Source organism: Thamnophis elegans, chromosome 1, assembly GCF_009769535.1.
Source record: "Thamnophis elegans isolate rThaEle1 chromosome 1, rThaEle1.pri, whole genome shotgun sequence".
In the NCBI taxonomy this organism is placed as follows: Eukaryota; Metazoa; Chordata; class Lepidosauria; order Squamata; family Colubridae; genus Thamnophis; species Thamnophis elegans.
The window spans coordinates 44,330,352-44,354,423 of NC_045541.1; the positions used below are offsets into that span (position 1 = coordinate 44,330,352).

Genomic DNA, 24,072 nt, shown 5'->3' on the forward strand with positions numbered 1-24,072 from the left:
TATCTTACTTTTTAAATGTTATTTTCATGGATGGAATTTATGCAAGCCTTTTAAAATGAATGGATTAAGTTTTCTTCTATCTTTTTATTATCATTGTTTGCAACCTATGAACTAAAATTCTCCTTCTTCATTACTGTGTGTGTTTTTCCCTTTTTCTTCTCTATTTCATTCAAGAATTTGACTTTTTTAACTTGGAATATAAAAAAGATACAAAAGGAAACAAAGAAAATTGTAACAACAGAGGGAAAGACAACACTGCTACCCAGAGGCTGGAGGTTTGTGTAATGGAAACAAAACACTTTTACTTTCCTCACTGATTATTCTTGCTTACCACTGCAAGGTCTCACTGCTTGTTTATAGAGAGTGATAAGAAGAAAGGCATACAGATGTTCCTTTGAAGTATATCTTTAACCAGAGAAAAGTGAAAATAAGAGCTTATTGTGAATTTATGCTTAATCTTGTAAAAACCTCCAAGCCAGAGCAGCAGTGTTTGTCAGCTGGAGATAATGACACAATTTCAACAGCAGAAAGAAACTTTAAGTTTGCAAAAGATATTGTTAGAAATTCAGAAATTATCAAACACATTTGAGAGGATGGAGAAGAAGTTAGAAAATCTAGAGCATCTAACAGTAAAATATGATGAAGAAGTTGGAGATGTTTATCAATTGGAAAAAGTGGAGGTTAGAGCCCTAAAAACCGAAGAGAAAAATGACCATAAACAAATCAAATCCACTGATATCTATGATGACTGGTTTGTGTCTGGAAATGGAAAGAGTGGAATACGGAAAGAGGAATTAAATGGAGGGGATCTCTACACCAGATGGCAAGATACAGAAGAAGAAAAAACAAAAGAATCTATGGATTTAAAGAGAGAAATTTTATTAGCAACATCATTGATAACACCACTGACAATTAAAGATAAGCTGATTAAGGAAACAGAAGAAGGGCATCGAAATTACATGAGAGACTTAATAAGCAATGAGTTGCAAAGAGGAGTTGATATAAATTTGATTAAGGAGATGATTAGAGAACTGATACCACAAATGGCAGAAGACATGAGATTGTTTTGCTACTGGAAAGATACAAGTTGATAGATGAAAGTGTATAATTTAAAATTAGTTAAATTTAGTGAAATTTAGTGACAATAGATATAGTTAAATAAATAATTGATAATGATATATACATATATATTGCTATGATAAGTAATAATTGGATATGAATATTGAATGGTACCTATGAAAGGAAGATTAATTTTTTTTGGTTATATATAAAGGTTAATAAAAAAGAACTAAGTTAAATTTAGTTAAGTTTTGCTTATTAGGGTGAAAATGTTATGATAAAGGATACAGTCAAATAAAGGAGGGATAATGCTAACAATATATACATACATACATACATACATACATACATACATACATACACACACACACACACACACACACACACACACACAACATAAGGAAATTGGATGTAGATTGTAAACAGTGATTTGGAAAGGAGGATTAGAAATTTTTGTTACTAAATATTATGGATGTTTAGCTAGAATAGGCCATAAGGATTTAGTGTTATTGGAGGATATTAGAAATAGCAAATGAAATGCCAGTATGTATTTATGTTTTAAATCTTGGTATATTTTATGATGAAGGACGATTAAACAATTATAGTCAAATGAAAATGGAGGTATGATAATGGTAATATGTATAAATATATCTGAGTTAAAATACTTGAGTTAATATGAATTATGGTTGATGACTGTGGAAGAGATACACAAAAGACTTTTATAACCAACTGATACACTTTCTACAGTATGTAAAGGAAGAGGATTCTTTGTGTTGTGTTTGTTTTGAAAATTAAAAATATTTTTTTTAAAAAAACCAAGAGAATAATTATGGAAGCTATCAAAATAGAGAAATCCACACATCATGAATAAACGTGATGATACCTCCCACCTACCAGACATCTGGAAACCAGCCCTCATCAACAAATGAGGCCCACCCACCACCCAGTCCGTTACAACACGAAACAACAACGGACACACAGCCAGCACCAATCAGCACCAATCTACCAATCATGATACAACCACATGACCAATCATTCCACTTACTACAACAAAGCCAGCACTCCACACACCGCCACCAAGATTTATAGAAAGACAGCAGCTCCGACCATGCTTTAAGCTCAAAACCCAGCCTGAAGATGGTGAGTGAGGTCTCACTGAAACGTTGCCAAGACAATCTCAATCTTACATAGGAAAAGACCCCAATACAACAAAATCACCATACCTACACCCGGGAAAATCTACAAAAACACATTATATAACCATTCCATTCTGATCTTTCAAAATCTGGTCAAGAAAGTCACCCACATCTTTCAGGAGAAAGATGAAATCCTTGTAGGGAGTGTTTTCAGTTCTACCAGTAAATGGGAAGCTTTGAAAGGAGTTCTTGCTTATCCCCAGACTCCATCTTATTTGAGATTACATATGTACATGCATACATATATACATACATACAAAAAAAACCCATACCATACTGTTGTTTTCTGAGATAAACATTGTTATCCAGAATACAAAATAGGAGTAAGAATTGTAAGGTAAGAAATTAAAGGCACGAGGAAAGAAAAGAAAAATAAGGGAAATACAGCTAAATCTTGGGATCTCATTCATTCCATATTAATTCCATCCAACCATAATTTTTGGAGCTCCCCTTCCTCTTGACCCATTCCTTCTCCTCCTCCTTCCCAAAATTCCTCAAACTATGTATTTATATATCCATTTCCTAGACAATCTAACTGCAAAAGCAAATCGCAAGTTTTTGTGACTTCACAAAATTAAAAACTGGGGGGGGATGCACAATCAACCTGAGGTAACAATGTAAAAAACATCTCTCATATTATCTTCGAGCTAGGATCCTCATGCCAAGAGCTGCAGGAAATGCCATGTTTTTTTACAGTTGTCAGGTTTCTGCTATCTTAAAGGTGAGGTCCAAAGCAATCTCCAGGGGGATGCTGTTCCAGAAGGCAGGTATTGCAACAAAGAAGGCCCACTTCCTTGCTCCTGCTATATGACAATGCTTAATTTATGAGACACAAAGCAAGCCAACTCTGACTGATTGCACAGGACAGGTAGATACTATAGGAGACAGACAAATGGTCCCTCATATCATTAGGCCCTATGGCATGCAGGACTCTAATGCTTTGAATTAGCTTAGAGGTTTACCAAAAATCAGTGCAACTCATAAAACAAAGGTATTGCACAGGCTATACTTCTTAAATGCAGATTCCAAAAATAAGCAATTGAAATTCTAATAATAACTATGATCTAGGATATCTGTAAGGTGTTAAAGCTAATTTGAATTCACCTATAATTAAATGCAACCCAAATCTGGTGAGCAATTCTGGAATCCTACCCCAAAGACCATATGAATTCCTTTTGTCGTTATAACTAGGTCACAGTTCAAGACCTCCCTACAGGTTATTGCTACTCCTTCACAGATCCACATATAATCACATTTGATGGATGGTGAGTATTTTTTTCAAGAAATTATATAGATTCTCTATAGTAGCGGATTGTTATTTTAAATCCATTTGCTTTTTTGATATATGAATATTCCTTTGCCCAGTGTTTTACAGAATCCAAAGAAGAAGAAGAAAAATTCTAGTAAAAACCTAGGGGAAACTAGTCAATAAATTATTTTGAAAGTAAAATATTTCTAAAACAAAAATCCTACTAACAATTTGTATGGAAGTTGGTTCAAAATGATAGAAATAAAATCTTTTTTCATAACTCAGAATGAATTTGGATTTACTTTGGGTGCTTTTGTCTCATCCTTGGTGGCAACAGAGCAACCCATAGGATTAAACCATATCAATCTAGCAAACAAAAATCTAAAGAATATTTATTTCAAAAAGTTCAATTAATTGAAAGAGAGATTTCCAACCAAGTATATTGCAACCACCTAAAGGAATAATATTTCTCTGGCTCAATTATTCTTTGTACAATCATGAAATCCTATTGGTGCAAAGTCAGTTCATAGTAACACCTGTCAGTAATACTTGAGTATAAGCATAGCAGCTACTAGAATGGGATATGGCCCTAAGTAACAACCAAATCAGTCCACTCTGGGAGGCTGAAGCTCATTTTTAAGGTGAAGATGAATATATCATTGTCATATGGTAGCCCTTAGGTTTGAAGAATACATACTGTTGTGAAGTTTATCTATGGATATGTTTGCAGTCCATTGTTATAGCAACTGAGGATGGTATTCTGTGACACCATTCATAGTTTTCTGTCAGTTTTTGGCAGCACCTATCTTCAAACCTCATGAAAACTTCATAATAAAGGGGTCACCAACAGGTTCTGTCAGCAGCTGCAACTTCTAGTTCCTATAAATTACATAACAGTTCAAATACAATAGTTTATAGCAAGGGTGTATTGAAGAATGAGTCCCATCTGTCTGGATGAATAGGATTCTGTTGAAGCTCTATTTTTTCCTATTCACTCAGCAATTGTAGATCTTACAAAGGTTGGTTATTATTCACCAAAGATACTGTTATAGCATTGATTTTGCTTTCAAGAGTATTAAGCCATAAAGCACCCTGTTACAACTAAAGTATATTTATTAAGATATAGAGGGGAAGAATCTGTATATTCCCATTTACTTTTGTCAAATGTTTATCTGCCTTGCTTATGTCTGCTGTCATAGCAGTCAGTCTAGACACCTTTGAGCAGCTCAGATGAATTCTTATGCATTCCTAGTTAATAACTTCATTGTGGTATTTTAGGTTACTTATAGTGATGAAAAAGTGTTTACTTGTTACTTTCTGTCTCCTCTGAAGTCAGCTGCCATATTGGATTAATTAAAGAATCTTGTTGTTAAAAGCAAAAGTGTGCAAATAAACAGAATACGCCATTCTGTATCTTCTTCCTTGGTGTTGTCATTTTGATTTCTTAGGCATTACAATAACTACATGGTTGGAACGTTTGTCTTGTACAAGAGCCTTAGCCGTCTGTTTGAGGTGCATGTACGTCAGTGGGACTGTGCCAGCCACCATATCGCCATCGCCTGTAACTGTGGTGTTGTTGCACTGGAAGATAATGATATTGTTGTTGTTGACATGTGCAACAGGCAATTTCTGGAAACCAAGTCTCAGGTGATAATACAAAACATCAGAGCCTCATCACAACAAAATGTCAAAATCATGAAGTCCTATGGAGGAAAAAAAATCACTGTACGTATATCACTTTTATTTACTATACTATTACTGATGGAGAACAAAATGTGTAAATGAAAATCAAAGAATAGTGTGACTTTTAAAACCTCATAGTGATATAGTTCTAGTCTTTGTTTAGCCAACTGATCATTCACTATTAGGCATCTTAAACAATGCAAACTGAAGTTAATTCTGCACACCAATGATGTGTTATAGACTTGAATATTACTGTTAGGGTCAGAAGACTGGTTTGACTTGTTTCATCAGTCAAAAATGAATGGAGTAATATTAAGCCATCCTATGCTTCATTCAGGTAGTCAAAAATGGGAGTATTAGACTGGCGGGGGGGGGACCCAAACATTTGGATATCGGCTAGTAAAAAGGGTGGAAAAGGTGTTTATTTTCGCTTTTAGTAGAGAAAGGGTTATTTAGCTATTTAGTGGAGGGTATTGTTTTTATTCTTTATATTGACCAGAGTCACTGAAAGTGACTGTAGCCATATAAATTCTCTAAGTACATAAATTCAGGTGGAAAATAAATACATCTATAAAAATGTTTCCATTCACCAGATTTCTGTTTTTCCAGATCTTGTTCCATTCGGGAGCTTTCATTCGAGCTGATCTTAATGACTGGGGAATGAGTTTGACAATAAGGGCACCAAGTAGTGACTTTAACAGAACCAGAGGTTTATGTGGTACTTTTGACAGAAATAGTCAGAATGACTTCCACAGGGCTGATGGGAGCGCCTTACTTCCTCACCAGAATAGTACAATGGAGGAGAATTTCATAGAAGCTTGGAGGTAAGATTTAAGTGGCAAAGTTTACACTAAAAAATGAGCCATCCTTATAAAAACATTCAATATAAAACTCCATAGTGTGCTTTTGCAGTGATCTGCGCAAAAGCTCTCTCTTACCTTGACAAAAGAACTAGCAGGGACCTTCAGACTATATCACTAAAAATGTCTTTTGAACCTTCAGTATAAACTTTGGAACCATGATGGAAGATATCTTATCCTACTATATGCCTCTTTCAGTTAAATAACTAGTTTAGCACTTTACCAAGCACATTTAATGTTTTTGAAATAGACTACCAAATTATCTGAGGGCTTAATGTCTTCTTGGGATCTTTATGTCTTTAAACATTCTCTCTGCTCCCCCATCCCCAAACATAATTCTATTACATGTCCTAATTAACAAAAATCATATCAAACAATTCTCGAGTTTATTTATCATGGCGCACTAACACATGATCAATTATTGCATTTATTAAAACTTTTAAAGGATTTTCCTGTCACTTTTGGATCGTTAATGTAGTTTCAGCATAAACTATATTCTTACTAATGTTTACTCAATAGTTCATGCCTGTACTTAACAAATACTTGAGAAAATGTCATCATAAATCATGAAGTATTCAGGTATTAAACATATTTATCAATATATATTTTCCTGTGATTGATGGACGTAGTTAAAATTTTGCTTCCAGTATTTGTGCATTGTCCTCTATCATATTTTCATCACTTTCTGGATATCTGCCTGTCTAAAAAGCAAGGAATCTATGATTCCAATATTCTTCATTTTATATCCCTCCTTGGGTCTCCAGTTACCAAAATTAGGTATCAATATTTACCAGTCAGGGTAAGAATGTAAAATGCTGTCCATCAAATTAAATGTATGTTTTCTTTTCTGAATTCTTTTTTTGTTTCATTAGTCTGTCATCAAATGCCTTTCCTGGAATACTTTTTGTTTGAGTACTAATATTCTCATCCAGATAACTTGCAAGTAGTGCTTCCTATATCTCACCAATTCCTTATGTATATATGTGTGTTTTGAACTGTATTAGATGTTAGTGGTATTTACATTTTGAAAAGGTAGAAGACATATTGTTGCAATATCTCTTTCTGTTTCACAAGTTTATGCGAATATAAAATTCCCAGACTTTAGCCAAAGCACTGCAGATCTTTTTCATTCCAAATCTCACTGCCTCTTTTTCTTTGTAGAAAAGGAGAGTGGGAGGCCTACCTCAATTCAGAAGGAAGCTAAGATCTATCTGACTAGAATCCTGAACCTTTGTTGTCTAACTTTCTGACATGCCTGCCCCACATTGAGTAAAGAGGCGTTGCCTTGGGCTGCATATAAAATATATAATGTAGTTTTGTGTGTATGTATTATAAATAATGTTAAAAGTTTATGATCTTGTGAGGTTGCATTATTAGCTGTCCAGGGTACAGGTGGCCCACAGGCTGTAGGTTGGACATGTCTGATCTAGATGGTGACAAAGGAAGGATTTTGAAGAGAGACTATAATTTCCTGACATAACTTTGTTAGAGGAGACTTGCACCCTGATAACACTTGAATAGATATTTAATTTATCATCATAATGCTGTTTTTCCAGCAATGCAATGCATACCACTTACTTGCTGTCACTTCTGATGGTGTAAAAATATACAGAATGGTCTCTCCTAGTAATCTTAAAGTATAGACAATAACTTGTAGGAGTTCCTGACAGTTCTGCATATTTGCTGATTCAGCAAGGTGTCAGAAAAATAATTTGGGGTTCCAACTCGAGGGTTGCACAAGAACAAATAAAAATAAAATCCAGATATGCTGTGAGGAAAGGACATTTATTTATTCCCAAAAGAAAAGAGGTTTGCCTGTGGGGATAGCTATAGAGAAAATGAGGTACAAGGAGGCCATTTTACAGGAGAGCTTGTTCTTGGTGTGGTTCTTGAGGGGTGTGAGTGTGTGTATGTGCTGGTTCTAGAGTGTGATATTTGAGAGGCATGGGTAGGTACATGTCATCCAGAGGTGGGTTGCTCCTGGTTCGGCCCAGATTGGGTGAACCAGTAGTAGCAGCAGCGGGAAGCTCTGCCCACCTGCCCAGATGCTTCTGTGCATGCAAAGAAGTGTTGAGTGTGAGCACGACTGCACTGATAGTAAAAAAAACCACTGGTGTCATCGGTGATCTTTATTCTAGTAAACATATGGTTCCACTGAGAGAGAGTTTTAATTAACTCTATTTGTGTTTACAGAACCTCTTCTTTGATATATGGATTAAGTCTGGGTAACTTATTTGTGGGTTCAATGAAGTTTGGGGAAAGGTTTTTCTCCAGTTTGCTATTTGTATTTGATTAATTTATTTTCTGCTTGATTGTTAATTGTATAGTAGAGAAGGGATTCTCAATCCATTGTGGAATTTGTTAATATTTAAGGGAAGATAGAGACAGTATAAGAAATAAAATATATTTTGATATAAAATTTCCCACAAAGGATACTGAATTTCAATCCTCAACTCAGGCTCCTGGCTTGTAAATTTCTATACAGTGAGACACATTCCTAAGGCCTTTGAAATGAGTAAGGGGCTATTTTTAATATCCCTAAAATTATACTGAAATATTATTTTTTCTAACTTGTAGAAGCATTTTTATTTTTATTTATTTATCCTGATTTATTATTTTATCTATCTATCTATCTATCTATCTATCTATCTATCTATCTATCTATCTATCTATCTATCTATCTATCCCTCCCTCCCTCCCTCCCTCCATCCATCCATCCATCCATCCATCCATCCATCCATCCATCTTTTTCAGAGTATAAGATGCACTGGAGTATAAGACGCATCAAGATTTTGAAGAGGTAATTTAAAAAAGTGTTTTGCATTCTGTAGACCTCCTAAACCCTCTGCATTCCTCATTTTTTTGTGAAAAACAGGGCATGCAAAGAGTTTGAGAGGCCTGCCAATTATTCCTTGGGGCGGGGGGGGAGCAAAAATGAGCAAAAAACAGCCAGTTTTGGGGTTAAAATGGGCCCATTTTTTGTCCAAAAAAAGGGCATGCATAGCCTTTAGGAGACTTGTAGAGTGCTCTTGGGGGCTGGTGGGGGCAAAACTGAGCAGAAATGGCCCATATTTTGCTTGTTTTTGCCCTTCCCAACCCCCAAAAGCACTTTGCAAGCCTCCCAAACCCTCTGCACATCCATTTTTGTGAAGGGGTGGGGTTTTGGGAGGCTAAAAATTCTGTATTCACTGTATAAGACACACCCAGATTTTTACCCTCTTTTTTGGAGGAAGAAGGTTTGTCTTATACTCTGAAAAATACAGTATCTATCTATCTATCTATCTATCTATCTATCTATCTATCTATCTATCTATCTATCTATCTATCATCTATCTATCTATCTATCTCAAGGTGGCAAACATACTTAATACTCCTTCCTCCTTCTATTTGCCCCACAATAACAATCCTGTAAAGTGGACTGGGTTAGGAGGCAGTGACTAGTCCAAAGCCACTCAGCCAGCTTCCATGCCTAATGCAGGACTCACAGTCTCATGTTTCTTAACTGGTGCCTTAACCACAAGAGCAAACTGTATCTCAAACAACTTTGACATTTGATGGTATAAAATTATTGTATTTTTTCTTAAAGCAATTTGGGGGATGCCTATCATTGCATATCCTTTTTTCCATAATGAAAAAGTGAAATAGATAGATAGATAGATAGATAGATAGATAGATAGATAGATAGATAGATAGATAGATAGATAGATAGATAGATGGGTGCCTATCATTGAAAATCATTTTTCCATAGTAAAAAAGTGAGCATAATTCATTCACTATGCAATAAAATATGCAATGAAATAGCCAGGTAGTTAGATGATAAGAGTATACAATTTGTATATACATCAGAGCCCCAACATCTGGGATACATTTGCAGACAAAAAAAGCCATATCAAGTTTCTAACTCTACATGCAAAGACTTCACATCATGTTATGAGTTAGACTGAGGCAGAAAAGAAGATTCAATATCCAATTGGAGTAGTTGAGTAACATCCTTATGAAATTAACTATATTCTGTGTTTCAGTACAAATGTTCATTCATTAGGCCTGATTTGTACAATATGGATTTAGTGAATTTTAAATTCAGTCCACCCAAGGGCACTTTTGAAAGGAACATAGTGAATGGCTCCAAGTGTGAAATATATCATTTTCAAATCTTGCTAATGAAGATATGTTGCATTCCTTTCATCCAATATAAGATTTACAATTGTTATAGGTACATAAAAAATGAAAATTAATATTCAGCTACAGCTTTTCCTTCAAATCTTGTAAAGCAGTTTTGAATTGCCACCTGAATATCTACAAACCTATGTTACATTCTCCTAATATTCTCCCAAGTTTACCAATGGTAGTGTAAAAAAATAGTTCAAATGATACCTTTCCCCTCCCTTCTATCATCACATTTGTTTTTTATCATGATAAAAAAAGCCCAGTAGGGCATTTCATCAAACTGCTTCTTAGAGAGGATGAAGGAAGTCTGAAAGATATGATAGTAGCTTTGTTACAGGAGGGAGTGGGAAGACCTAGAGGTAAGAGATTTAAGTTGCAAAATGCAGATCTTGCATCTCAAGGGTCTTCGCGGCATTTCCTCTGGAGCAAGAGCAAAATTGGTGGTTGATTGGCTCAGCTTTCCAAGATCCACAAGTCTCACAACATTGTGAAGTTATAAAGAAGGGGAACAGTTCATGAATCATTGTGCTATCTCTATGTGGAAAAGGCTTTAGAAAGTCATCGTGAAGCTAGCTTGGAAAATGTACTATTGTTCATATAAGTATTGACCCTTTCCTTTTTTAAGAAAATGCTAACATGTTTAGGAATAACATAGAATAAAACATCTGATGGTATTTAAAATTTCACTCTGCTGCTTGAAAGTTTGAAAGCATCCTCATTTAGGGGGAAATACTTCTATTTCTTGTTTTGCTTCTTCCAGAACATGTTCTTTATTTTTGTAAAATTCTGTATATTTCTTATAATGATAGTTGTTTTCGTAAGGGAGGAAAAAAAACACACCTGCCCAGAGACAAATGTTATCAGATATTCAGAATTCTAGAATATCATCTTATATCAATATCATCTATGACTTTTTTAAACTCAACATTCAGCAGCAGTTACTTTTCCAGATGAATTTTACAACCCTGTTGATAAAGTTCAACATTGTCACTTTGCCAGCATACATTTGTGTTTGAAAATCATTGTAAGGGAATGTATATTTTCTCCTCTTACTCACTGGAGTAAGCATCAACATTTCCAAGATCATTAATCTATACTTTCCTATTACCTGTACCCAGCTAGAGAAAATACCTGTCAAAGGAAGCTGCTAAACTGATAAATTTGCCTCCTGTGGGTCAATAGGAAGTGATGTGTGAGGATGATAATGCAACCTGATCTGTCAAGTGCCAAAATGTCAGAAATCCACAGAAAAAGCAGGAGTGTAGATTATTGCTATGTACAGTATGCAATTTGACACTATCTGCACTTGGCTGTTAAAAATAAAATAAACAAAAGACTTGATTATTCTGTTGATCAGCTGTTTAAAAGAGACTGCATTCAGTCCCTCAAAAAGTGTTCCATGTTGCTTGAACAAATTCTCTCTTTTCCAAGCACCAAGCAAAAAATAATAGAAAACAGTAATAAAAATCAAAATTTTCTAAAGAAATCTTTTACTAAATATATTTCAATTCTACATTTTCCACAGTCCTTCCAACTCTCCCTTCTTCGAGCTCATCTATTGAAAATATAATTAATAATTGAACAATAATAAATATAAAGTAACACCACAAACAGTTGTTTTGAGCACAAACTATCATTTTGGTTTTTACTAAAGAAGCAATCCACCTTTTCAAAAATTTACATCTCACCCTTGAGTTTCAGTCTCAGGATCTACCATTCCTACCATAACCTTGCTGTAGGGTGATACAAGCAAAAGTTGATTTGCAGTAATTTACAGCAAAAACTGAACTGAATTCAGATGGGAATTCCCTTTCACAAGTGAGCTAATGTCCTCTCCTTTCCTGAGTATGTCTGGCTTTATCATGCTGCTTTTAGGAATTCTGAATGGCTCTAGAGAGAAATAAGAAAATATTTATTCTATAATTATGTGATTAAAATTCCCAAATGTTTCACCTTTTTTCAGAAGCACAAATTCTAAGCAGTTTTAAATGCTAAATTTCTTGGTTGCAATTTATTAATCTATGGATATATCAATTGCGGCAAATAATTTACAATGGTGTACACAACTGCTGTATAAAATGGCAATCTCACCCTTACTATTCTATTCAGTGATGAAAAAATGTTTTAAATTTCCTGGTTGCAGGTCAGGTGCAGATTTGTGATAAACTTCTTAGGACTTTAGTTTATATTCTGTATGGAATGACAAGGTTATGTAATCTGTTGGGAAGAAAGTGCAGAGCACTTAGGCTTCATTTTCTTAAAGTAGAAATCACTATACAGTACTTGGCTGGATTGCAAAATTGTGCTCTAGTTCTTTGTACATGCATTATCCTGAGGAGATAATATTTCATGAAAAATATTCAGATTAAAGCTCAACTCCTTATGCATTCTACTGTAGTTACTTTGCAACCAAAAGTACAGTGCCAAAAAATGAGGATGGATGGGTGGAGTGAGGCGATAGTGCTGAGTTTGTATATGTGGCTTAGTAGTGAACATGTTCACCTCCCACTCAGAAACATTCCTACGTAGCGGTAAATGTTTCTCTCCTAGGGCACAAAGAGAAAAATATCTGCTGTGAACTCCACATAGGCATCAGGAAGGGCATCTATCTAGTTAATGCTCAGTTCAATCCAATCACCCTGACTCTGCCCCAAACAGAGACTATAGGGTCATAAAAAGGTTTTTTTTAAAAAAAAATAATAATAATATTGTCAATCCAAATTTATATTCTGAGAAAATCTGCCTGAAATATTAGCTATGTGAGAAAGAAGTCATGGCCTTTGGAACTAAGGTTTTCATCTCCACCACTTGCATTTCTGAACAGACCAATGGTTGCAAGGGAAACTTCCATCCGTCTTTGGCATACTGTACCTCTTGATTGGTAAACAGAATTTGCTTGGCAGATTAGAGGCTCTGCAAAGTAGTCAGAGGTCGTTAGTCCTTAAAAATGATAAGCTCTTGTCACTCGTGTTACGGTTCAAATTTATATTCTTATCACTTGTAGTTCAGCATATTGTTATACTCAGAGGTGGGTTCCTACCAGTTCAGACTGGTTTGGTAGTAACTCGGGCTGCCATGCCCCCAAACCGGTTCTATTGTCGGCAGCACCATCAATAGAATCTTCATCTAGTTTAAGTTTTTTTCCCCTTTTCTGATGTTCTGCGCATGTGCAAATCTTTTTAGCTGCAAATGTGCACATGCGCAGAGAGCAATTTTTTTGGCACGCTGAACCGGCAGTAATGCTGGTAGCAACCCACTCCTGGTTATACTTCTTAATTTATTTATTTTTTAAACTAAGAATTTGTATCAGTACGAGGTGTCAGGCATGCTAACTGTTTTTCCTGTTATTGTATTTTATCAGGATAGCTCCAGGGATGAGTTTGTTTGACTACATTCCATCCTCCTCGAAATGGCAGAAGACAGAACATTTCTGTTTATGTCAGAAGAAGCCTGAACCATATTTGCAACCTTTAAATTCTCTGCATACTTTTTGGAATCCTGCCCCACAATCTTTGGATTGCTATGATGAGAAAATTTATTACACTTCCATAATTCCATATCTAGATGTCACATCAGATTATGTCATTTACCTTGAAACAGATCCTTTATTAAATGATGAGCAAAGTGCTTCTAGTATCTCTAATCATTGGGAAGATCTCCAAAAAGAAAAAAGGCAAAGGTCTTTGGAATATTCACCTATTTCCGCTTTCCAAAGTCCAACTGACTTTGAAAGTTTTTCATATTTTTTCCCAGAAGATTATTTTGAAGGGAAGTGGCCTAAAGTTGAGACTACATGGCCAACTCCAAATGGCCTGACCTCAGCTGAAGTCTTAAAACATTGCAAGACATTGCTTGAAAATTCTACCATTGGCTCAGCTTGCAAAGGGTTTCTTGGCATTCAACTCGATGTGGCCATTGAAATGTGTCTTTCAGATGTACACATTAAGGATGATCTCAAATGGGGGGAATTACTTATTCCATTTTTGGAAAACGTCTGTGAAAAAAAGATCCTTTTAGAAAATGTAACTGAATATTTTCATTCAACATATGAGATACCTGCTGTCCATCACAAAATTATTACAGCACTGAGATGTCCCAATCTCTGTAATGGCCATGGACAATGCACTATAAGGGGGTGTCAGTGTTTTGAAGGCTACAGTTCCTATGACTGTAGGAATGCCAAAGGTAAGTAAAACGTTCAATTTCCTCTTAATCGTCTTCTTTATTTCTTTACTATATTTATATAGCAATAGCAGTAGACTTATATACCGCTTCATAGGCCTTTCAGGCCTCTCTAAGCGGTTTACAGAGAGTCAGCATATTGCCCCCAACAATCTGGGTCCTCATTTTACCCACCTCGGAAGGATGGAAGGCTGAGTCAACCCTGAGCCGGTGAGATTTGAACCGCTGACCTGCTGATCTAGCAGTAGCCTGCAGTGCTGCATTTAACCACTGCGGTTAAATGTCACCCATCTTGCAGTTTGAGGCAACTCTTATTATTTTATAGCCTTGAATAAATGGAATGAATATCTGCAGTAAACTGTTGTTCAAACTAATAAATAGGTTTTTACTTTTTACTAAGATTATTATAGTATCTGGTTGATCATTTTAGAGAAATTTAGAAGATTTTTGGCTAAGATTTGTTTTTACTTTAGTTAATTGGTAAAAATGGGTGAGATGATTCCCTTAAAGTGAGTATACAGCCGAGGTGGCACAGTCATTAGAGTGCAGTACTGCAGGCTACTTCAGCTGATTGCTAGCTGCAGTTTGGCAGTTCAAATCTCACTAGCTCAAAGTTGACTCAGCCTTCCATCCTTCCTAGATGGGTAAAATGAGGACCCAGATTGTTGAGGGCAATAGGCTGACTCTGTAAATCGCTTAGAAAGAGCTGTAAAAGCCCTATGAAGCTGTATTTAAGTCTAAGTGCTATTACTATTGCTATTGCTAAACAAATTGACTTTATGGAATTATGTTTTAGCCTTGTCATCTACATGCCAATGGAAATATAAGTCTGACAGAAGTATTATGTTAATGCAAGACAGTTAAGAATTTGTATTTTGTTTATACAATTTGTACAGACTGACCACTGCATCCAAAGTGTCAAGGTAGTTTACAGAAGAATTAAAACATAATAACCTAGTTATTTCAGATAAATTTTATACCATACTAGTTTACTGCAGTAAAACTTTCTTAAAAGTATAGAGGTTGTTGGTATTCCTAATATGACATGGTAGTCTAGAGGATGGGGGGTATCAATGAGCCCGAGGGAGGGGTCAAATGCATCATCAGTCATGAGTTCCTTTGCATCCACAAGAGATCTAAGCGCAGCCCATCTTGAATTCATTTGACTCTTAGCTATCTCCAATTTGATCTGGCCATTAGTAGCTTAGACTCTTGCAGAGAGCTTAAGCTTGCAATAAATCTTTATAACCATTTGAACTGCCTAGATCTTCTGATTTCCCTGGCATCTGACACCTTGTCCCTCAGTACAATGGTATATGAGGATGACCCTGAGAGACAGGAGAAAGAGCTGCAACCTAGACAACTATTGTGCAAAAGGTATTTCAGCCCAGAGAAGGAAAAGGGGCATGGGAAGCACCTGAGAAAGGAACCTCCCTAGTTTTCTGGGAAGTAAAAATAAAGGAGGGGAGAAGCGCTTTGCAGCTTTCAAGATTCTGTTACTGTAACTATTATAAACATAAAATATAGCACTACTAAAGGTAGTTTATGAATTATGCTTCTTACATGGAGTACCTCAAAGGGCTGATACTCAATCCCCCTCACCTTTCATGGAATAGAGAGGTTCTGAATACCTTCCCTTCTGATCACATGGGGCAGCCTTATGTGGTGGGGGACACAAATACAAATCATAAATGGCTTTTAAGGCAATAATCAGTATCTTGAATTGGACCCAGGAACTAATCAGAGGGCAATGCAATGCTCTCAGCATTGATGTAAGACTGCTGAATATGTGTAGACAACCAAAGAGATAACCTTGGAGAATGAGGTCATCAGTCACTTTTGCCAGGAGAAAATTTGCTTGGGGGGGGGGGGAGAGAATTAATGGGCTGAAGAGTACAGATGGCATTTCAGAAAATGACTGAAAAATATTAAATGTTAGTCTGTTCAGAGACTTTTAATTGGTTTCCTAACTAAAACCTTGAGTATAATCTTAAAATGAGGGGGGAAATAATAATTTGAATAACAATGGAATGAATTTATATTTAAACTGTGACAAAAGGACAAAGTAACTATCTAAATTGATCACTGTCATCAGTAGGTCTTTGTAACTTTGGCATTAATTGTACTAAATATGTCAATGTACAATTACTTATTTGTACCCTTGGTACTTATATTTAATTTTGTAGTTTATTCACAGCATTTATAGATGTTCTTTTAGAATGTCTATAATTTATAGAAGTTATTTTAAACTTGTTCCAACCATGGAACCTGTTAGGTTTTTTTATTTAACTTTTTAAAGGTTGTTTTTTTTTTTTAAAAAAAAGAATCCCAATGAAGAGACAAAGTAGTAGTGATGGCAAATTGGCAGTAAAATAAAACTTGTGCTACTTGGAATTTATTTATGCAAATGCATATGTTAAACTTATTTCACAAAAATGTTCCAATTACAGCACTGCAATTTGTTTACCTTTTTCTGTTTTCACCTGCTTCAATATGGTATGCAATTGTACTAGTTTGTAGCCAATGTTGTAATGTCTGAAAAAATTGTTCACATACATAAATATTTATTAAGTCTAATCAAAAAGCAAAACAAACACAATATGCATATGCTGAGAGAGAGAGATATCCAGGATGGGAATGACAATTTTATATTGTGAAGTTGAAAAATTATGCAGGAAAGTCACAATTTGAGATATCACTTAGAACCATCCCTTTCTTAGACAGTTAAACATAACATGACATACAGCATAATAACAATAGTAATGAATTAACATAGTGAAATTAAAATTGGATTTTTTTTTCACCATTATGAGTGCCAGACCTGTTTTCTGTCTGCTTGTCTGCCTTTGCAAATCTGATTCTCTGAACTGGTGGATATCCCATTCTGAAGGGATTTGAGGCATACATGTACAGCAGCCAAGCAATGCAATCTGACATTTCTTTATTAATTCTCATCCAGATCAATGGGACTTAGGTCTAAATAGATGTGCAGAGGATGCTGCCATGATTATTAAGCATACCTCTGGGGGACATGTACAATACATGCATAAGCTCAAGTAATGTAGAAACTGAAGAGGGAGGAAGAGACACACTTTGATAGTTGTTCCACAGTTAGAAATGTTGTCAGAGCTTGAGGGCAAGCAAAGAGCCAGCTTTCGTGTATTTGCATGTGGCAAAGAAAAGGCAGCCATTCACCTCCTGTATGGACTGCTTGCAAATGCTTGCTGCTTGCAAGCAAGAGAGAAAGAGTAGTTATCAAGACCGAAGCAGATGGCTGAATGGATTCGAGGGGGTTTCTTTCTTTAGTTCCTCAGAATCCATTCAAATCTCTTACCCTAAAGAACTCAATTTGAAAAGCCGTTCATAATGCACACTGGTTTTCACCCTCCTAAATATTTTGTAAGGAGCTCTCCCTGATTCCCCCATTCTCTACAATTTATGGGAAAAATATTTTAATAATGCACTTATGTTAATTAAAAGATTTATCCTAGGAACTGTATACCATTGACTGCAAAACTTTTATTTGACTTATCTAACAGTTACGCTTATAATCTTTGGAACATAAACCTTTGTACTCTGTAAATCTCCACATGCTGATTTCTGAATTTAGTTCTAGTCAAGCACATATGTTATTGTAGTCTCAAAATTGCCGACAAACCTAAGCAAATATGCCAAGCTGAAAAGAGTTCTTAAAAAATGCCCATCAGACAAAAGACACCCAACTCAAACTCCACTGATTAAAAATCCAACATTCAAGGATTACTTTAAAATCATTTTCTACGTGCAGACAGTAATTTTAATTTCAGAAAAGAGCCAGGCACTATTCAGTTTAGCCATGTGGGGTATGAGCAAATCACAGAGTGCTGAAAAGAGTTAATAACAATCAGAACTACAATAGCTTCGTCTTTCATTATGAAGACCATTCCCTGCTTTTCTTAAGCTTCACTGATATTATAACAGGTTCAAGCGGTGCTGTATGCTTTTGTCTGTGTGCATGTATGCTTTTCCCATTTCACTTGCCTACTGATGCCTGACAAGCCTTGAAGGAGGTTTGTTTGAGAAATGTAAAACAAGGGCAGAGGGGGAACATTATTAATTTTTAATAATGACTATGTTTAACAACTCACTTTCAAAAGTCCTAAAAATGTAACAATCCACTCTTACAAATGAATATGAGCTGGCACTAGTAGACCAGCACCTTTATCTTTGAGGGTTGAGGTTCATTCTCAGAGGGTTGGTTTCTGGATGTTTCATTATCAGGCTAGGTAATATCTTCATTGGAATGTAGGGATTTTTTCAGAGGTGGGTCTCACACATAACATAACAACTGGTTCGGCCGGAACCGAAAATGTGACTGTGCCTTCTGCTCATGTGCGCGGCATGACACGACGATTATATAGCAGCTCTGGGGCAGGTGGGCAGGCCCAGCTGCTGGTCAAAACTACCAGTCTGAATTGGTCCACCTCTGGAATTTTCCCTAAATTTATCTAGCATGGTAACTAAACATTCGGAAACCAACCCACAAGCTCAGAGAATTAACCTCTACCCTCATCCTACACCAGTGGAGGGGTTCAACTGGTACGGGTGTACCGGTGCTTGCCGGGACCACTAGGTACCATTCCGGTACGGTGCTCTGGAGGGCCCACCCACCTGCCCGTGCTCCTTACCAGTAGTTCAGCTATTCGGGGCTTCTGCACATGTGCATGGAATGTATGGTGCCTGCGCAATGCTCCACCGAGCAACTGGAGCATCACAGAGACATCACAGAGCATCGCAGGTGGTAAGTACTCATCTGCGCATGTGCACATGTGCACATGTGCTGTGCACGTTCATGTGATGGACTCCCGGCCCCATTGCACGGTACCGGTTGCAACGGGATCCGGAACCCACCACTGTCCTACATCTAAGCTACAGTTATTCACCATTATTGCAAACCTTCATCTTTCCATTGGTATTATTATGTATAAGTCATAGTGGCTAATAACATCCCAAGTTTATAGAAGATCTGTATCTATTCACACATGATGTGTGGTTTACTTGAGCCCAACATTTTTAAAGACATAACATATTATATTGTTAATGTACATGTAAGTATTACTATAGTAGTGCAAACATATCAGTTGTAACAACTGTGAATTAGTTACTACAATCAATAACAAAAGGGATTTCAACTTTGTAGCTACTTTTTTTTTTAATGTTTTGACAAAATGACCACTGACACTTCAGTCCCAAAGCATATTTACTTGGAAGGAAATCCAACTGATACCAATACAACTTATTTCCAGAAAGTTGCATTTGTGATTGCAATCTTAAATTATTTTTCTGAGAACATCATGCCTCAGGGGTTTTCAAGATATGAGATAGCGTCAGACAGCTGGTTGAGAATCAGGCTAAGAAAAACTGGCACAGAAAGTCATATGCTCATATAGACATACATAAACACGCACACACATGCACACACTTCACACACATCACACACACAAACACTGATCACACACACTGATACTGCTCGCCTTTAAAATAATCGGAAATATCACTACAAAACAAAACCAAGATGATATACAGCAGTCATTACAAAAAGTCAAAATAACATGGGAAACCTTTAGCATTTTCTTTTTCCATTTTGTATAATACACAGGAAATTACCCATTATTTTTTCATAAAGAAAGTGTTATGAAGATCACTCGCTGACATCATACTTCATTTCTCTCTCTCTCCCTGCTGCAGAAAAGGAAAAAAGATACAAAAATGGTCTATTATAAAGAAATACGCAATTCCCAATATTTCTATATGAGCTTCTTTAAATAAAATAGTCTGTAGGAAGAAAGAAGAAAATATGTTTGCACAGCACAAAAACTAAAAGGTCTTGGCATCATAAACTAGGATGTACATATGAATGGTGAGCATTCACTCACCCAGCCCTTCCTGACATTTGAATGATGTTATTAAAATTTATATTATTTGGGGGTTTTTATCTATGATTTTGAGGGATGTGGTGGCAAGTGGCTAAGACACTGAGCTTGTTGATCAGGAACATCAGCAGTTTGGCAGTTCGAATCCCTAGGGCCACGTAATGGAGTGAGTTCCCATTAATTGTCCTAGCTTCTGCCAACCTAGCAGTTCAAAAGCATGTAAAAATGCAAGTAGAAAAATAGGGACCACATTTGGTGGGAAGGTAGCAGCACTCTGTGTACCTTTGGCATTTAGTCATGCTGGCCACATGACCACCGAGACGTCTTCAGACAGCACTGGCTCTTCGGCTTTGAAATGGAGATGAGCACTGCCCCCTAGACTCAGAGACAACTAGCACATATGTGCAAGGGGAACCTTTACCTTTATCTATGTTTTTAATTGTTAAAGTCATGTTTAGTATGTTGAATGTATGTTTGAACATGAGTAATGCAGAGACCGATATGTTGTGTTGCAAAATTATTTCTAGTTTAGAGATCCTAACTTGGAAATAGTAGAATTAACACACATGGGCCTTGGTTATAGTTATGGTATAGTATACTGCCCAAAATATATGAAAACTGATGGATACTATCCTTACGATTAACATGGAAGGATGCATATTACACAGCTATGAATCTAAATGTAGATTATCTAGTCTACATCTTCTCTATTTTATTAATAAGTTTTACAAAATGTTGACCAAAACCATGATGAGCAATGGAGGTCAATATTTATGGCTTATTTATTGATGAACATAATGCATGGAAATTGTCACTTGGATTATAGAACAATATGTGGCATGATTAAAAATAGATTAAGCTAAATTGCTTGTTAACAAAAAGAGGGGAAATTTAATATATGTGATTAGTGGTCAGATCTTATACAAAGGATTTGAGGAATATATGCAGAGAACTATGTAGTTTCGATTATTATTGAATGCTAGAATATTTATCAAAACTATGATCTGATGTCAACTAGATTGTTGTGAGTCTGTAGTTGCAAAAGTTAGAAATAATTGGATGCTTGCTACATGTTGTGAATGAAAGAAACAGGGACAGATATGGGGAAAATGTGCAGTATTCTGAATGAATGTGATTGGGATGAAAATTTTGAGGGGTGAAATGAACGGGTGGATAGGAATTAAATGAGAGGGTAAAAAAAACCTGACAGGAATAAATTAGAATAGCAATCTGTTTCAAATGCATGAGGCATAAATCTATTAAAGTATACACATGACAAAGAAATGAATCTAAGAGCACAATTGGTTTGATGAAAATTTGAGAGAATTACTGAAAGAAATAACGATAAACATTTTGAATGTTGGACAGACAATGGTTTGGAAAGGTCAAGAGTGAACCCCAGGGAAAAATGGACACAGAAATAAAGGACAGAGGTAAAGAGTGTATTAGAGTGAAATTAGCACAACTGAAGTCTGAGCTCTGTAACAAAAACTATTCAAAAGAAGTTTGATTTCCAAATGGAAAGAACAAAAAGTGGATTTTGAGAAAGGAGCAGTTACTTGGTGATCTGAAGCCATTTTCCATCATCCCATTGCCATGGTCAGATCATTTCCTGGTCTGGGTACTATAGAGCACCACCCAAGACCTCCATAAAAGCATGGAAGATACTGAGATGGTCTGCCTTGGACATCTCGTGGATCCAATTACAGATTAGAACTGGTTATAGACAATAGATTTAGTGGTGTGTTCTGCATGGAAGCTGTACATATAAATGCAGTCTCTAGTCCCCAAGGTGCTTTTTTCAGGAGGCAACAGGACTTTTTTCTTTTTTTTCTTTTGAAGATGTTTCCCTTCTCATCCAAGAAGCTTCTTCAGCTCTGACAGGATAATTAGGAATGAAAGGATTTATATTCCTTGCAGAGAGCTGGTCATTTGCATCCTTTTAGAGGGTCGTTGAAGCACCTAGAGGTTTATCTGTGTCCTCAGGGTCACCTGAGTAGTGCTCCTGGTTCCTGTAGTCTGCAATTTTTCCTTTGGAAATCCATTCCTAGAGAATCTCTACAGACATTTAGCTACACCCTGGGCTGAACACCCTTGAAATGGTGTGGGAGTATAAATGGATTTCCAGAGGAAAAATTGCAGACTGCAGGAATCAGGAGCACTACTTCCATTCCCTGCTATCTTGTCAGAGGTAAAGAAGCTTCTTGGATGAAAGTGAAATGTCTTCAAAAGAAAAAACAAGAAAGTCCAGTTGCCTCATGAAAAATTTGAGATAATTACTGAAAGAAATAACGATAAACATTTGGGACAACCATGACCTGGATGGCAGAGAATCTCTACAGACTTATGCAATCTCTAGGTTTCCTATATAATGTGTATTTGTGTCTATTGCAAAGTTTTACTTTGACATCAAAGAAGTGGACTTGCTCTATAAATACACAAATACTCCTTACTTAACAACAGTAATTAGGACCGGAATTTCCATCTATAAACAATACAGTCATAAATCACCATATCAGCGATCATATCACTTAGTAATTCTGGCACTTGCCTTTGTGAGATAAACAAATGTTAAATGAAGACCAGCCCTGATCCAAGCTATATTTCAATAATATTACTTGAGGTACGGAACTGCCTCAGGCATGAAATCCTCTTATCTTCACTCCCGGTTCAGAACCGGGAGCATGCGCACAAAGCATCCGTGATGACATCTGGGTGAGTGGGCGGAGTCTCCCGCCGCCGCCACTACCAGTTCGCCTGAACTGGTATAAACTGGCAGAATACCACCTCAGGACTGCCTCCTTTTTAATTCCCCAACCACCCATCTATTTCATCTTCCCATTTTGATCATCCTGCACTTGGTTGCCTCTACCCATCCAGCCATCCCTGGCTCTGCTGGCCCTGCCACTCTGCCATCTGACCTGCATAGTCTTCTTCTTTCCATTGCTGATGAGACACATTTATACTGGCCCTTCAGAAAACAATTGCTGTCCATGCCAGACCTTCCTCTCCCAAGGCTGTGTATGGCCTTGTCCTAAACATGTGTGACTTTCTTGTAAGGTTTTGGAACAACATCTTGTTTGCTTTTCAAAAAAGCCTTAAACACTTGACTCTTTCCCTAGGCACAGAGTCAGAGAGGGGCATTGGCTGAAATTTTTCCTGCATTTAATGTCCTTGTGTTTCAGGCTTTGTTTTTGTTACTTGTTCACTGTATTGTTTTTGTGTAGATGTAATTGCTGTTTACTGAAGATATACACTGTGCCAAGTGAAAGCTGTATAAATCACACAAACAAATAAATCTGAATTGAAAAGCAAGTGAAAGTTTGACCTGGCAGATACATGCACTAACGGTATAATAGAAATGAATAATATGCTAATGTGGAACCTAGATCTTTTTTCTGATATGCACATTTTTAAATACAAACAGCAGATGGTGACATACAAACTGCAATTTTTGACCTTTATTTTTGTAGAGCAGGTGAAATAAATATATACATTTCAAAGAACAACAAAAAATAAAAAAAAAATAGTGCCATTGCTTTACAGTTTTAGTTTACATTCTATCCAAAGCACAAATAGGATTGATTCGCAGCCATTCTTTTAACATGATATATATAAAATCCCATATAAATCAAATAAAGAAAATACATAAACTTTAATAAAAGAGACTTCAGAGATTGCATGACTTCTAAGATATACTCTGCCTGTAAAAATCATATAATGGAGATTAGCCTCTTATGTGATTAGGCTTTTTTTTCTTTTTC

The 24,072-nt window shown here is 36.3% G+C and overlaps 1 protein-coding gene across 1 annotated transcript in view; it reads left to right on the forward strand.

Moving 5' to 3' along the window:
- VWDE (von Willebrand factor D and EGF domains) overlaps positions 1-24,072 on the forward strand; it is a 352,344-nt gene that overhangs the window by 175,283 nt on the left and 152,989 nt on the right. The window contains exons 9-12 of the mRNA XM_032236897.1: positions 3,447-3,520; positions 4,953-5,229; positions 5,797-6,011; positions 13,576-14,399. Coding sequence (XP_032092788.1) covers positions 3,447-3,520; positions 4,953-5,229; positions 5,797-6,011; positions 13,576-14,399 — 1,390 coding nt within the window. The remainder of the gene's footprint in view (positions 1-3,446; positions 3,521-4,952; positions 5,230-5,796; positions 6,012-13,575; positions 14,400-24,072) is intronic.